The 15,157-nt window shown below is 37.8% G+C and overlaps 1 protein-coding gene across 1 annotated transcript in view; it reads right to left on the reverse strand.

The window, feature by feature from the left end:
* tmf1 (TATA element modulatory factor 1) overlaps positions 1-14,340 on the reverse strand; it is a 54,869-nt gene extending 40,529 nt beyond the window's left edge. Inside the window, exons 1-5 of the mRNA XM_043708642.1 lie at positions 14,303-14,340; positions 7,400-8,774; positions 4,306-4,409; positions 2,575-2,701; positions 2,272-2,377 (exon numbers count right to left, since the gene is read on the reverse strand). Coding sequence (XP_043564577.1) covers positions 2,272-2,377; positions 2,575-2,701; positions 4,306-4,409; positions 7,400-8,774; positions 14,303-14,340 — 1,750 coding nt within the window. The remainder of the gene's footprint in view (positions 1-2,271; positions 2,378-2,574; positions 2,702-4,305; positions 4,410-7,399; positions 8,775-14,302) is intronic.
* Positions 14,341-15,157: the final 817 nt, after the last annotated feature.

Here is a 15,157-nt window from a genome sequence, read left to right on the forward strand (position 1 = left end):
GAATGTCAATATCTTACCTAACCTGAAATCAAATAATAGCATTTCTAGTCGCTCTAAAAATGGACACATCCAATTATGCAAAATGTTTGCACCAAAACAACTGACCAAATGTTCTAGTCAACAGGGAATGAATGGCGCAAGCTCTTCCTTACACAGATATTCCATGAAATTTTGCACAAGAGCCCCATGAATGCCAATGTGTTTATGGCAGAATGAGAAACTAGGGTGATCACAACAAACAATGGTATACCTCTTTAACAATCAGATTGAAAAATCATTAACACGCAATACAAATTCGAAACCAGGAAGTTAGTTTAGAATATTTCATTTCAACCCACATCAGGTACAGACAGCAATAAAAGAGAGGAAAAGAAAAATTGGATTGAGAGGGTGAGAGATAAGTTAGAAAGTTTTTAAAAAGTTCTGACGATAATTAAAACATGGAGAATGGGATTCTGCCCTTGCAAAGATTTTTGTGCCAAACATGCTATTTGGCAGTAAGTAAGACTCATATGTCACTAACTATTTGCTTACACTGGAATGGACAAACCTTAACATTTTCTGCAAAATTCTTAGTGGATAGTAGGTGTCAATTCTAGCTCAATTCTCCTAATAAGTCACAAGGTTTTGGTTTCACATTCTGTTTCAGAATTTGAGAGCAAAAGTCAAGGCTGTCCCTCTCACTAAAGGAGTGTTGCATTGTCAGAAGTGCAGTTTTAAAAAAAAGACTTTAAAATCAAAGTCCTTCAAGGTGGGCATAAAAGATCCTATGTCAAAAAGTGTGAATTTGGAAAAGTACAGCCAGTCAGGCAGCAGCTGGGGAGCAGGAGAGTCAACGTTTTGAGCATAAGCTCTTCATCAGGACAAATTCCTGATGAAGAGCTTATGCTCGAAATGTCAATTCTCCTGCTTCCCAGATGCTGCCTTTCCGGTTGTGCTTTTCCAACACCACACTGTTTGACTCTGATCTCTAGTATCTGCAGTCCTCACTTTCTCCTGGTAAAAGATACTATGGTACTATTTTGAGCAAGACAAGGAATGTTATTCACAGTGCCAAATCACAAAAACAGATTCTTTGGCTGAACTGATGGTTGGGGAGTCTGCTATGTGCAAATTGACTACTGTGTTTCCTACATAAGAAGTTACCGTACTTCACTTAGTACTTATTTGGCTGCAAAGCAGTTTGAGATATCTGGTGATGATGCAAAGCATTATATAAATGCTTGCTTTTTTCATTCATGTGAGCATAGCAACTCCCCGCCATTCCATGTATTTAATGCCATGTCTCTCAGTCCAATGCTGTCCTATTCTCATACAGTCTCTGAAGGACATTCTTTGGCAACAACTTCCAGGCACACACATTTCACTGTGTTTGTGAGGTCTGTGAAAGTTGAGACAATTCACCATTAATAATGATAATGTTAATATCGCCATGATCTCTACAGAAAATTGTGTTACAGGAATAGGTGCATCCTGATAAAAATGTATTTTTCCAAAATGTCTCACAGGCCAGAGACCAGCCTCGGGCAACTGTCTGTATGGAGTTTACACATTCTCCCCATGTCTGTCTGGGTTTCCTCCAGGTGCTCCAGTTTCCTCCCACAGTTCAAAGATGTGCAGGTTAGGGTGGATTAGTCATGCTAAATTGCCCATAGTGTCTAGGTGGATTAGAAATGGGAAATGCAGGGCTACAGAGTTCAGGTGGACTTGGGTACGATGCTCTTCAGAGGGCCAATGTACTCTATGGGCCGAATGGCCTGCTTCCACATTGTGGGGATTCTGTGAATCGGAGAAGGAGGAGTAGATCATTCAATCCTTCTAGCCTGCTGTGCTTTCTGGACAATTGCAATATTAGATTTTATTTGTTCGTGTTTTAAATAAAATTTATATTACAAGGATCAAACCATGAGGCACTGTATGTCTACATTTGAAAAAAAACTTGGAATGATGGATTCTGATATATTCTTCTTGATGTACAACCAGCTTGAATATTCTAAAATAGCTCTCAAATTAAAGTTCATGGTTTTGTTGACTACATCGTTACAGTATCTAAGCAGTGAGATCATTATATCACATAAAGCAATAAAAGCAAATCAGATACTGCTACCTTACAGTATACCTCATTAACACCGGTCTCAAAAACACGGTCTGGTCAATTTTTCTGTGAGCTTTTTCTGCTACTAAAATGGAGAATGTCAATGGTGGGGAATGCTGTTAAGCTTTCATACGAAGTGATTTCAATACTTTGATATTTACATCTAATTTTCCTACCTTCCTCCATCAGTCCTTTAATTTGTTCATCTTTCTCTCGGACTAGATCTGCTGTTTCATTACAGGTAAATCTAGTAGATAGTTCTGCCTTCATAGTCTTTAATTCCTAAAAGCTCAGAAATGACACAATACGTAGAAATATTTACAATTTTCTAAGATGCAGGAAAAAGAAAGTTTAGTCATAGTAATTACTATCAGCATTGTTCACAATTTAAGGTTTACTTTTCATACAGATCAACAGGAACGTTCTTTTAAGATTGAAACAAAGAGGAAAATTAAAATAATGGTAACAACTCTCATTACCTTTTTAATGTTATCCCTTTCCTTGCAAGCAAGCTGGGCTTTCTTTTCAGACTCTGCAATCCGTTGAGTAAACTCATCTTTTATTGCAGCGATGCTGTTGCTTTCTTCCTTTAGTCTAATCATCTCACTTTATTAACAAAAATATTTATATTTAAATGAGGTTAAGACCTTGAGTTTACTGATAATCATTACTTCTCTGTTCAAAATTACAGATCGCTATTAATAACTGAACAACAGAAATACTAAACAATGGAAATAACAGATCAATATTTTTGCGTTTAGTTTGAAATATAAACTCTGATGTTAAACAGCAACAAGGAACTGTAATGTGATGATAACAAATATAAACATAAATTATTGTGCTTACCAGAGAGCACAACCTTAATTTCCAGAAAAACTGAAAGGCAGTGTAAACAGAAATGCAACAAACTTGTAGTTGGAAAGACTAAAGACAACTTACACCCTCTTCACAAGGATACTGAACTCAATATGACTGAATCAGATTTTTTTTATACACACTTACAGGGCACTTAACAGACTAAGTTATTCTTGGGCTACATTGGTCAGTATCTCGAACTATGATTCTTCAGCATTAAAAAATAACCGCTGGAACAGACTCTAAGATCGGCAAAGGATTTGTACAACACAACAGTCTTTTCTTCTCTCCTCCACTCTAATATCTTTCATAAAATAAGACCATGAGACAGAGAAACAAAGAAGCATAGAGGCCTTTTTCCCCCATCAAGCCCGCTCCATCAAACAACGAGATCATGGCTGATACGACACAGTCCTCAACAGTACTCTCCTGCCTTATCCCCAAAACCTCTGATTTGCTGACTGATTAAAAATATCTACCCCCATCCTTGAATGTACTTAAGACTCAATCTCTACAGCCCTCTGCAACAGATTTCACAGATACACTATCCTCAGAGAAAAGATTCCACTGTTAATTCATTTTCTTCTGAAACTACATAAATGCATTTAAATAAGGAACCATTATTTTTGCCCTTTTAACATTTTTTCCCTCTTTAACCCTATTTGCTCCTAATTTTTCATACTTGGACACTTTGTCCATTCCTGTCTCACTCTAGGCATTATCAAAATAATTGTAAACTATGTATCTTCCTCCCAATCCCTTCCCCTTCTAATAAGTTTAAAAGGCCTTTCTACATTCCTAGTTATTCGATTCACCAGTACACTAGTTCCTGCAGTTCTCGTGAAGCATGTCTGGGGCATGTAATATTCAGTTGAACCTGTATATATATATATAAACCTAATGTTATGAAATACAGGAAGCATTCACTAGTAGAATTGCAAACTTTGTATTTTCAAAAATACAAATCTTTATGATTTAAAGATAATACACAATATTCCTGATAGTAACACTATCTTATAACAATACTATGAACAAAAACTCAAGAAAACCACAAAGTTAATATTCAGTCACTTTGATAATAAAAAGCATACTTCAGAATTATTCTAAAACTAATATTACCATCCTGCAGAGAAAATACTACCAGAACAAAACAAAAGCAAGTGGTCTATTCTTGGCTTCTAGAGAGGTTTTAGAACTTTACATCAGAATTTATTGAACCAATGTATGGTTTTGCCATTCTTTGTGTTTTCTACAGCATATGAAGAATTACTCTATTTTGAAAACATTTTGTTCTGCAATCCTTAATAAATTATTGTCTTAAAGAGCGAAAACAAGATGATGGGAGTAAAACTTACTCTTGTAGGTTATCAATTGCCTCCTCCAATTTTGCCTTATCTTTGCTAACAGACAACAATTGCGCTTCTCTCTTTTCCAACTTGTCTGTCAACTCAACAATTATCTGAAAACCATTAAAGGATTAAATATGAATAATATTCAAGCTATGATAACAATTTTGGCAATATTACCATTACTCAAAAAGGGTGTGAGAGACACAGCAAATAACTAGATGTCTGTCAGTCCGAACTTGGTAATGGGTAAATTACAGAAATCAATTACAGTTATTTGGAGAATTAATCAGAAATAGCAAGCCTAGTTTTATAACTAATTTTTTTTGAGGGAGTAACAAAGATGTCGAAGGTAGTGCTGTATTTCGTGCCTACGTGGATTGTATTAGGCATTTGACGGGGTCTGTTAAAAAAATGGCAGTCTATTAAAAAAGATTAAAGCCCACAGGATATAAGAAAATGTGATGACTTTGACCCAAAATTGGCTCAGTGATAGGAAACAGATGGTGATGACTGATGAGTGTTTTTTGTGAATGGAAAGTGGTTTCCATTGGTGTTCCGTAGGGCTATTTTACGTCACTTGCTGTTTGTAGTATACATGAATGATTTCAAATTAAAAGTGAAAGATATGATTGCAAATTTGAAGACCACACAAATATTTGCTGGGTGGCTGACAGCAAAAAGGATGGCTGTCAACTGCAGGAAGATATGAATGGCTTAGCTATATGAGTGGACAAATGAACAAATAGCATTCAATCCAGAGAAGTACAAGATTATGCATTCTGGGAGGGGAAACAAGGCAATGAGTTACTATAACCAGGGGGAGGGGAGAAATTAAGAGGGGTACAGGAAGTGAGAAACCTTGGAGTGCATGTCCACATGTTCCTGAAGGTAGCAGGGAAGGTAGACAAGGCAGTAAAGAAGCCATATGGAATGCTTTCTTTCATTGTGGAAATATTAAATACACAGTAGGGATATAATGCTGGCATTTTGTGTGCAGTTCTAAGCACAACATGACAGGAACAACATAACTGCTTTGAAAATAAACTAGAGTTGTTTTGCTTAGCATATAGGAGACTTAAACAAAGTATACAAAATAATGAGGAGTTTGGATAGAGTGGACAAATAAGACGCATTTCCCTTAACAGAGAGATCAGGTGGCACAGATTTATTTTAACATGATTGGTGGAAGAACTAGAGTGGACATTAGGAAAACCTTTCACACTGACAGTGATAGCTGTCTAGAATTCAAACCCATTTCTCATGTGAAAAAGAATCTGCACCTGTTCCTGAAACATTGCAACCTGCAAGACAATAGGCAGGCGCTTGTAAGTGAGGTAAGAATGGGCGACCAGTTTATTCAGTTCGCACAGACACAATGGAATGAATGACTTCCTTTTGTGTTGTGCGTTTCTTTGGTTCTATAAAGCTATATCTGGTCAAGAAAGAATGAAAAATATAAAAAACTGCCAGAAGTTGATAATGAGCCAACTTAAGAAGGAACATTCTTGATGCAAACACTAATCTGTTTTGAGTGAACTGATATCAGCCAAGGAAGCCATGGGAACACTTCAAATAATTCATCTTAATGGATGGTAAGCTCGAGTTATTTCTGTAGCATTTGATCCCTGTTGCAAATACAAAGATCATGTGAACATCAGGTGGACAGGATGACTCTTGTCTGTAATGTTCCCTGTGGTCAAAAACCTCACTGACCCAGGTAGATGAAAAGCTATTAGAGCAAAGTTATCGAGGGGCAGAGTCTTTGGGACCATATCATCACAAGGAGGCAAGGCCTGCAGGAAATGAGATTAAACTAGCAGAAAAACATAAAAATATATCAAGTCAGTTATATAGCATGCAAAAGGACCATTTGGTCCAACTTGTCTGGCCCAATCTAACCTAGTCTCATTTGGTAGCATCTGGCCCATATACCTCTAAACCCTTCTGATTCAAGTATCCTCGAGATGCTTTTTAAGTGATGTAACTGTACCCATCACCACCACCTCCTCTGGCAGCTCATTCCACACAAGAACTACTCTTTGCGTTAAAAAGTTACACCATACGTCCTCTTTAAATCTTTCTCCTGTCACATTAAACCTATGCCCTCTAGTTTTGGACTCCTCATCCTCGGAAAAATATCTTAGCTATTCACCCCACCACCTACGCCTGTCATGACTTCATAAACCTCTATAAGGCCACCCCTCAGCCTCCCACACTCCAGAGAACAAAGTCCCAGCCTATTATCATGAGAATACAGGGAATTAAAATGCTGGCAATGTTATTATACAGTCAAATCATTCTGTGGAAGAGCAGTTTTAAATATGATTCACTCATAAAAATGCAATCAATTGTAAAGAAAAAAAGATCCATATTCTGTAATTTCATAAGATACAACTTTTATTTCTGTATAAACCAGTTCACAAATCACAGGCAACGTTCCTCTATAATTATTGGTTATATGGCCATATATTTCTGCTCTACAGCTTTTGTTTTGATTTATACTGTCCAGAAATCCTTTTAGCCTAAAAACATAAAAAAAACTGTGAATGGAGGAAATCTGAAACAAAAACACAAATTGCTGGAAAATCTCAGCAGGTCTGGCAGCATTTGTGGAGTGAAATCACAGTAAACATTTCGGTTCCAGTGATCCTTCTTCAGAATTTCTGTTTTTGTTTCAGCCTAATTCTACAGGAAGGTGAGCTCTGATAAACATTATACTTTCTGGTATTTATTAATGAAAATATAACATTATTTACTTTTATACTTACATCACCTTTTCCTTCTTCTAGATTTTTAAAGTATAATGCAAGAGTGATTTCTGTATCTATATTCTATATACAAAAATTGCAGATAAACCGCCAGCACTTTCATTTCAGCAATGACAGAGAAATTTAGAATTTCCAATGATAAAGGGGAGAGAGAAATTAGAGGAGAGAGAAAATGAACGTTTTGGATCTAAATTGCAACCTCATTGAAAAAGAAACAGATTAAATCCCAAGGAGAAAATGACAATGTAATTATTATGAAATCAAATCTGCAAAAAAAATTAGCTTTTTAATACCTGAGTATGCATTAATATATAACAAGTAAACATATTTACCTCTTGTAATTTAAAATTTTCAAATTCAACACTGGGTTGACATTCAATGCTAACGTTTCCTTCTGGCTGGCTGTTAGTTACTATGCTTTCTGTATTGTGGTTCTCAATTACTGTCAGACCAATGACAGGCAAGACCTCAGGTTGTTCGCTATTCACTGGTGTTGCACTTCGACCACTCTCTTCCATTTCACTTTCATCAAGTATATTTTCCTTTTGATTATCATTTGTGCTCTCTCCAACATTCTTCACCAGCTGCTCAGCCGGCAAAGTACTACAGACAGACGGAGGTAGAGACACAGCTGTCACATTACACCCCCGACTTGACATTTCATCATCCGAATTAATTTCACTCACACTTTGGCTGTCTAATGACTGCACGCTAAAAGTGTCAATTCTCTCAAAGGCATCAGAAGAGCCACAACTTTCTGTAAGTTTCTGGTATTCATCCAGACGTTGATAGTCAGTACAGGCTGATGTTGATAGCAGCTGAAAGGAAGTCTGCATCATCTTTGAATCCACAGCCTCCTGTCTTGAACTAGCTGAGCTCTCACTAATGACGCTCTCATGGTCCAATACCTCAATGTCACTGGTGGTTGATGTTCCTGACGAAAATGTACTAATGGGTGGAGAAGGAGTGTTGCTTTGTCTGTCTTCTGATTTTTGTACTTTCGCCTCTAAAACCAAATCCTTTCCTGGGTGTGTCTGGGATTTTGATGGGCTGTCAGGAGGGCTCACTAACTGTTCAGTTTTTATTGAATTTTTATGCACTTTTTCTGTATTGGAAGCAATCAACGCATCTGGATTTGTTGCTTTAGAAGTCACACAGGCAGTCACATTTTCTGTCCCAATTACTTTTACATCATCTTTATTCTGCAAATCCTCACTTCCAAAAGATTCTGAATGTTCAACATCTGCATGTTGCAGCTGGCTATCATTAAGCTGATCTAATATCTTAAATTCTGTTTTATCTTTTTGGGGTACTATTGCACAGTTCTCTTCAGAGCTTTCTTTCTCTGGCACACTTAGTTCAACAGATTCTGTAAGATGGACAATTAATGTGTCTTTTACTTCTTTGGGCATCTGCAATTTGGTTGGAGGTTTAGATACAACTGGAGTTTGTTCAATAGTTTGAGTATCTGTCGAGTTCAAAAAGGCATTGAAGAAGGTCTCTGATTCATCTACTACCGTCCGTGTAACTGGTGTTGTAATAGCTTTTGGCGAAGCTGTAGAATGAGATTTGGGACTGTCCTCTGTAGACGATCCCCATTGCGTGGAAACCCATCCTTCACTGAAGGAAGAGTTTTTTCCTGGCAGTGCTGCTGAAATATTTAAAAAATAAAGGAAGTGAGCATCATTCAGCTTTACATTTATTGAACTTTAAGCGAAAATGACTTGAATAGTTTCATTACCAGGGAATTTTTAAAAGTTACTGATTTTAGATTTAAGCAACTTTATCAATGACATATCATTCCCCGTTTAACAGCTTATATTTATATAGCATTCTTCATGCAAAACAGTTTCTCAGAATATTTCATAAAAGGAGAGTTCAAAGGATTATTAGGTGCAGACATGTAAAATATAAGGATTCTTAAGAAGGCTTTTGTAAGCAGGACAGCAAAAGTAAGAAGAGGAATGTATGTGAGAATGTGTCAGCAGGGACGTAAGAACTTAAAATATCGGTCTCCAAAGTTTATGAGTGCTGAAGGAAAGGATTTCTTTGGTTGATACCAATCCTCAAGATGATGTATGTATGGTAAATGGTTATGACTTCATTAGAAAAGAGTTAGGGGTCTAAAAATATAAGTTTTGAAGCTGAAAGAATGTGGTCTTAGACATGCTCGAGACTTGGGGTAAAAGGATTAATTAAACCACAAACCATAATGGGTCTACAACACAATATACATAATCCATACCTATTTCTTAATTGTAGTTATTCTAAACTCAGTTCAGGCAATGTGATTTTCAAATCTTTTTTAATACTTAGACAAAGTTGAAAGAATGCTATACAATAATTTTGAGATCATTACCACCAACAAAGTCTCAGACTCCAGTGACAAAGTGTATGGAACACTAAGTATAGTCCTTCACTTTACAAAAATAATCAAGGCATGATTACTGAGGCACTTACTTTTCATCAACACCACAACCAGAAGAAGCCCTCAACAAATCTATAATTCCAAAACTATGCACATTAAAAAGCTGGCCAGGAAAATAAAGTGTTTTCTTTAAAAAATCTCATCATTGAGACCCCTGACAAACAATACCTTTTCACTCAGGCACTCAATAACACTCCCCCAGCTGAACCCAATTTCTATTCTTTTTTTTAAAAAAGCCACTAGCGACTGAATCCATTAGTCCAAATACATAAAATGTTGTTGAAATATCATACTATATAATTCTGTTATTATATAACAAATTTTGTCTTGCTTGCCTGCTGTTAATTTCATGTTGGGACAATTTCAACAGAGTCTAGCTCCTTCCAATACGTCCAAAAAAGTGACTATTACTTGTGTGTCTTGAATGTAAGGAGGTAATTTTGGAAGAAACGAAGTACTGCAGATGCTGGAGATCAGAGTCAAGATTAGAGTGGTGCTGGAAAAGCACAGCAGGTCAGGTAGCATCTGAAGAGCAGGAAAATCGATGTTTCAGGCAAAAGTCCTTCATCAGGAATAGGAGCCTCAGAGGTGGAGAGTTAAATGGGAAGGGGGTGAGGCTGGGGAGAAGGTAGCCGAGAGTACAATAGGTGGATGGAGGTGGGGGTGAAGGTGATCTGTTTTGGGCCCACTGCTGTTTGTCATTTTTATAAATAACCTGGATGAGGGCATAGAAGGACAGGTCAGTAAATTTGCGAATGACACTAAAGTCGCTGGAGTTGTGGACAGTGTGGAAGGATGTTGCATGTTACAGAGGGACATAGATAAGCTGCAGAGCTGGACTGAGAGGGGGCAAATGGAGTTTAATGCAAAAAAGTGTGAGGTAATTCACCTTGGAAGGAGTAGCAGGAATACAGAGTACTGGGCTAATGGTAAGATTCTTAGTAGTGTGGATGAGCAGAGAGATCTTGGTATCCATGTGCACAGATTCCTGAAAGTTGCCACCAGGTTGGCAGGGTTGTTAAGAAGGTGTACGGTGTGTTAGGTTTTATTGGTAGAGGGATTGAGTTTCAGAGCTGTGAGGTCATATTGCAGCTGTACAAAACTCTGGTGCGGCTGCACTTGGGAGTTATTACATACAGTTCTGGTCGCGGTATTATAGGAAGGGTGTGAAAACATTAGAAAGGGTGTCGAGGAGATTTACCAGGATGTTGTCTGGTATGGAGGGAAGGTCTTATGAGGGAGGGATTTGAGACTGTTTTCATTAGAGAGAAGGTTAAGAGATGATGTAACAGAGACATAAAAAATGATCAGAGGATTAGATAAGGTGGACAGTGAGAGCCTTTTTCCTCAGATGGTGATGGCGAACACGAGGCAACATAGCTATAAATGGAGGGGCGATAGATTTCGGACAGATATCAGAGGTAGTTTCTTTACTCAGAGAGTAGTAAGGGCGTGGAATCTCCTGCCTGCAACAGGAGTAGACTCACCAACTATAAGGTCATTTAAATGGTCATTGGATAAACATATGGATAATAATGGAATACTGTAGGTTAAATGGGCTTCAGATTGTTTTCACAGGTTGACGCAACATCGAGGACTGAAGGGCCTGTATTGTGCTGTACCATTCTTTGATCTATTCACAACACCTGCTGGACATCATTCACTTTTAATGGGTGTTACTGGTATCTTGTTTATATTGCTAGTCACATGATCTTTTAGGTTTTCAACAGACATTTCCATATGGGTTGCTTGCATTTCAACAATTAATGGATCTAATGACTCAAAGCTGTAAGACTGTATCTTTTTATTATTGTGTTTTTTGTAAGCGTGGACTGAAATGAGAATGAACCCATGGATTTATAAAGATGGTTGCATGTTCTGAAAGTAAGAAATCTAATTCTTATTGTGAATTCTTGCTTATGCAGCAGGTTACAGAAATGTACAGATGAACTGGAGCCCATCATTTTGTGAACTAAGGACCAGTTATTAATGTCAAAGGCCCTCTGCCTGCCAACATCATGATGACTGGTTGTCAGTTTGCTGAACAGCTTCAACAGTGAGCAAGACAGACAGAGCTAATCAGACCAGAACAGAAACAAGCAAGTCCACTGTAGCTAGAAAATGCTCTCTCTCAGTTCTCTGCAGTAAGCCATCTTAAACCTGAAGAAAACCCATTTATCATTGCTTTAGCAGATGCTCTCAGTTGTGACTTTGAATTTTATAAGTCAGAGACCTTTCAAAAGCAAGCAGCTACCTCTTACAGAAAGGAAAAAGCTTTGCATCAGCAGAACCCAGCCTGGTAGATCTTGTGAACAAAGACTAAGAGCTGTTCTTCAGCTTCCCTCAGCTAGGTTTTTTTTCCCCACTGTTTGTTTGTTTCTGTTTGTAAGGGGGAGTTTATAAGGGATTTAGAATTTTAATTTGTAGAGTTTAATTGTTTGCCTGTAGCTAGAATCTGATTACCTGTAATAAATAGTGATTGCTGTTAAGTACAGGAACCTGGTCCAGAAAGTTAGGTAGTTTGGGGCATATCTCTTAACTTTTGTGATGACTCCAGGAATAGCAGGACTTGATTCCAGCACACTACCCCGGTGAGTCATAAGAATGGTACGACAATGAGCATTTCATTCAGCACATCGATGCATTTCGTATCCATCATGCATTAAATTTCAGTTGCGAAAGCACAACTATCAAAACTAATACTGTGTATATGTTGGTGGTATCTATCCTCAAATAATAATAAGGCTAAATAAAGTCTTGGAAATGGATGAATAGGTAAATTAAAACAGGAATAAAAAGTAAAGTTATGCAACCGTCAATAATTTCTATTTAATTTTTAAACTGTAGCTTCTCTCATTTTTTTCTAAACAACCATGAACATCTAAAATGACCAATATCAATCTAATTCCTATCTTCCCAGTTAAGTTTATATTATCTGTGGAGACATATTTACTTTCTAATTGAGCATGTTGTCACAAATACATTGGACATTTTAAATCAGATTAGTATAATCAGTAGAGAACCAATAAAGCTGGTATAGCTACATGTACACATGAACCCTAAATGGAGTTAACGACATCCCAGTTTGAATATTGATTTGGTGAATTATCTCAAGTTTTGCCACCTTTGCTTTGGTTACGCTGCCAGCATCTTTCGTTTAATTCTAATGGCGTTTGATAACCTTTTGAGTCTTTTAGGAACCCATAGAATATTACATTGTAACAATGTCATCATGTGCTTGTTAAAAAGGAAATGTAGGGTCTTATTAAGATTTTGTTCTTCCAAACAAAGAAAGATCTCTCCTAGTGTTTGAAGTGGTGAAGCTGCACTTCACAGAAATTGAAAACAATAGATGAAGCTCTCTTTTTAAAATATCAAAGTTCAATTTAATTTCCAATTTTGCTTGGCTACATTGGTTACAATTAATGTTTTAAAAAGTTTTTGTATTCCTTAATTGCATTTTCAAATGCACATACACAAATGAGACAGAAATAAAAGCAGTAGTAGGGGAAAAGTCAATTGTGTTTATTTTGTTCAATAAAATCAAATATGAAGCACAACACTTTCCAATCTGAAAAACATCCTCCCACCACTACTCTCTGTCTTTTATGGCTAAGCCAGTTCTGTAACTATCTTATTTAGCTCTACATCAGACTGGAATAAGGAAACCTTGTCAAAGGTTTGAGCTTCCAAGTACAGGATTCTGATAAAGTCACAACCATGTGTCCAAATCTTAATCTCTTTTTCTCTGCATAGTTCTAAGGCTCCGTTAAACTATGTGCTCAAACTGTACTGGTTGAATACTGTCAAAAAGTAAATGAATGCAGTCAAATGTTTCTTAATTTCAAATAATTTCAGAAGTGTAGAAGTAATATCTATTCGGATTTGAAACAGCCAAGTTACAATGTTCCTGAAACCACAATGTGGCAAACTCCCCCCAATTGCAAAGTACTGAACAAGTACAAAGAACAAAGAATAACACAGGAACATGCTCTTCAGCCCACCAAGACTGGATTGAGACATGATGCCTTTCCAAATTAAAAACCTTCTGCTTCGACACAGTCCATATCACTCTATTTTCTGCCTATTCATATACCTGTCAAGATCTCTCTTAAACGTTGCTACTGTATCTACCTCCACCACCTCCTCTGGCAGCAAATTCCAGGCACTTCCCATAAACTCACATCTCCTTTAAACGTATCCCTTTTTATCTTAAACCTATGTTCCCTCGTAATTGACATTTCTACTCAGGAGACAAAGACTGACTGTCCATTATATCCATGCCTCTCAATTTTGTAAATTTCTAGCTAGTCGCCCCTCATTCTTCAAGTGAAAACAAACTAAGTTTGTCCAATGTCTCCTCATAGGTAATATCCTCCAAACCAGGCAACATCCTGGTAAACAGTTTCCATACCCTCTCCAAAGCACCCACATCCTTCTACAACAGCCTGGCATGAGGGAACCTTGTCAAAGGCCTTGCTACAGTCCATATAGACATTATCTACTACCCTGTCCTCGCCAACCATCTTTGTCACTACCTCGAAAAACTCAATCAAGTTTGTGGGATATGACCTTCCCATATAAAGCCATACAGCCTATCACTAACAAGTACAGATCTTTGCAAATATCAGTAAATCCTATCCCTAAGAATCTTCTTCAATAATTTCTCAACCACTGACACAAGGCTCACCTGCCTGTCATTTCTTGGATTATCCCTTGTTGCCCTTCTTAAGCAAAGGAACAACTGGCTATTCTCCAGTCCTTTGGGACCTCTCCTGTCTTTAAAGAGGATGCAAAGATTTTGTACAAGACCTGATCAATTTCTTCATCCGCTTCCCGCGGCATTGTGGGATACATCCATTAGGTCATAGAATCAGAGAGATGTACAGCACTGAAACAGACCTTTCAGTCCAACAAAAGCAGTTGACCCAGCACCGGTCCTAATGGCACTCCACTGGTCACAGGCCTCCAGTTTGAAAATCGACCCTCCACTACCACCCTCTGTTTTCGACCTCTAAACCAGCTCTGCATCCAAACAGCTAGTTCTCCCTGTATTTCATGAGATCTAACCTTGCTAATCAGTCTCCCATGCGGAACCTTGTCGAAAGCCTTACTGAAGTCCATATACATCACATCCACAGCTCTGCCCTCATCAATCCTATTTGTTACTGCTTCAAAAAAAACTCAATCAATTTCGTGAGACATGAATTCCCGTGCACAAAGCCATGTTGACTATCGTAAATCATTCCTTGCCTTTCCAAATACCGAGGAACCTCAATTATCCGAATATCAATTATCTGAAGGAAATCGCAAGGTCCCAACAGATGTGTTTCCAACAGTGAACACGTCTTTTGTGTATAATGATTAAACAGGTACTGTCTCTAAATGACTGACCTCCCACCCTCTCTCCTTATACTTTCCCTGGAGTTCTACAGAGGGGTGTACCCTAAACCCCTCTTCCCCAGATAATCTCTCCAACATTGACCTGTACAGGGTAAAGGTGGAACCTGTGAACACTTTGCAGTAAAAAGTTGTGTGTGTGCACGCACGCACACTATTTGGAGACTTACCCCACAAAAGCAGCAGCAGTCTTGTTGTTGGTGTCCAGTCCAGCCGCCCCGGAGAGGGGTTGGGGGTAGATGGGGAGCGGTGTTTTCAGCAG

The sequence above is a fragment of the Chiloscyllium plagiosum genome, chromosome 18 (genome assembly GCF_004010195.1).
Source record: "Chiloscyllium plagiosum isolate BGI_BamShark_2017 chromosome 18, ASM401019v2, whole genome shotgun sequence".
Classification (NCBI taxonomy): domain Eukaryota; kingdom Metazoa; phylum Chordata; class Chondrichthyes; order Orectolobiformes; family Hemiscylliidae; genus Chiloscyllium; species Chiloscyllium plagiosum.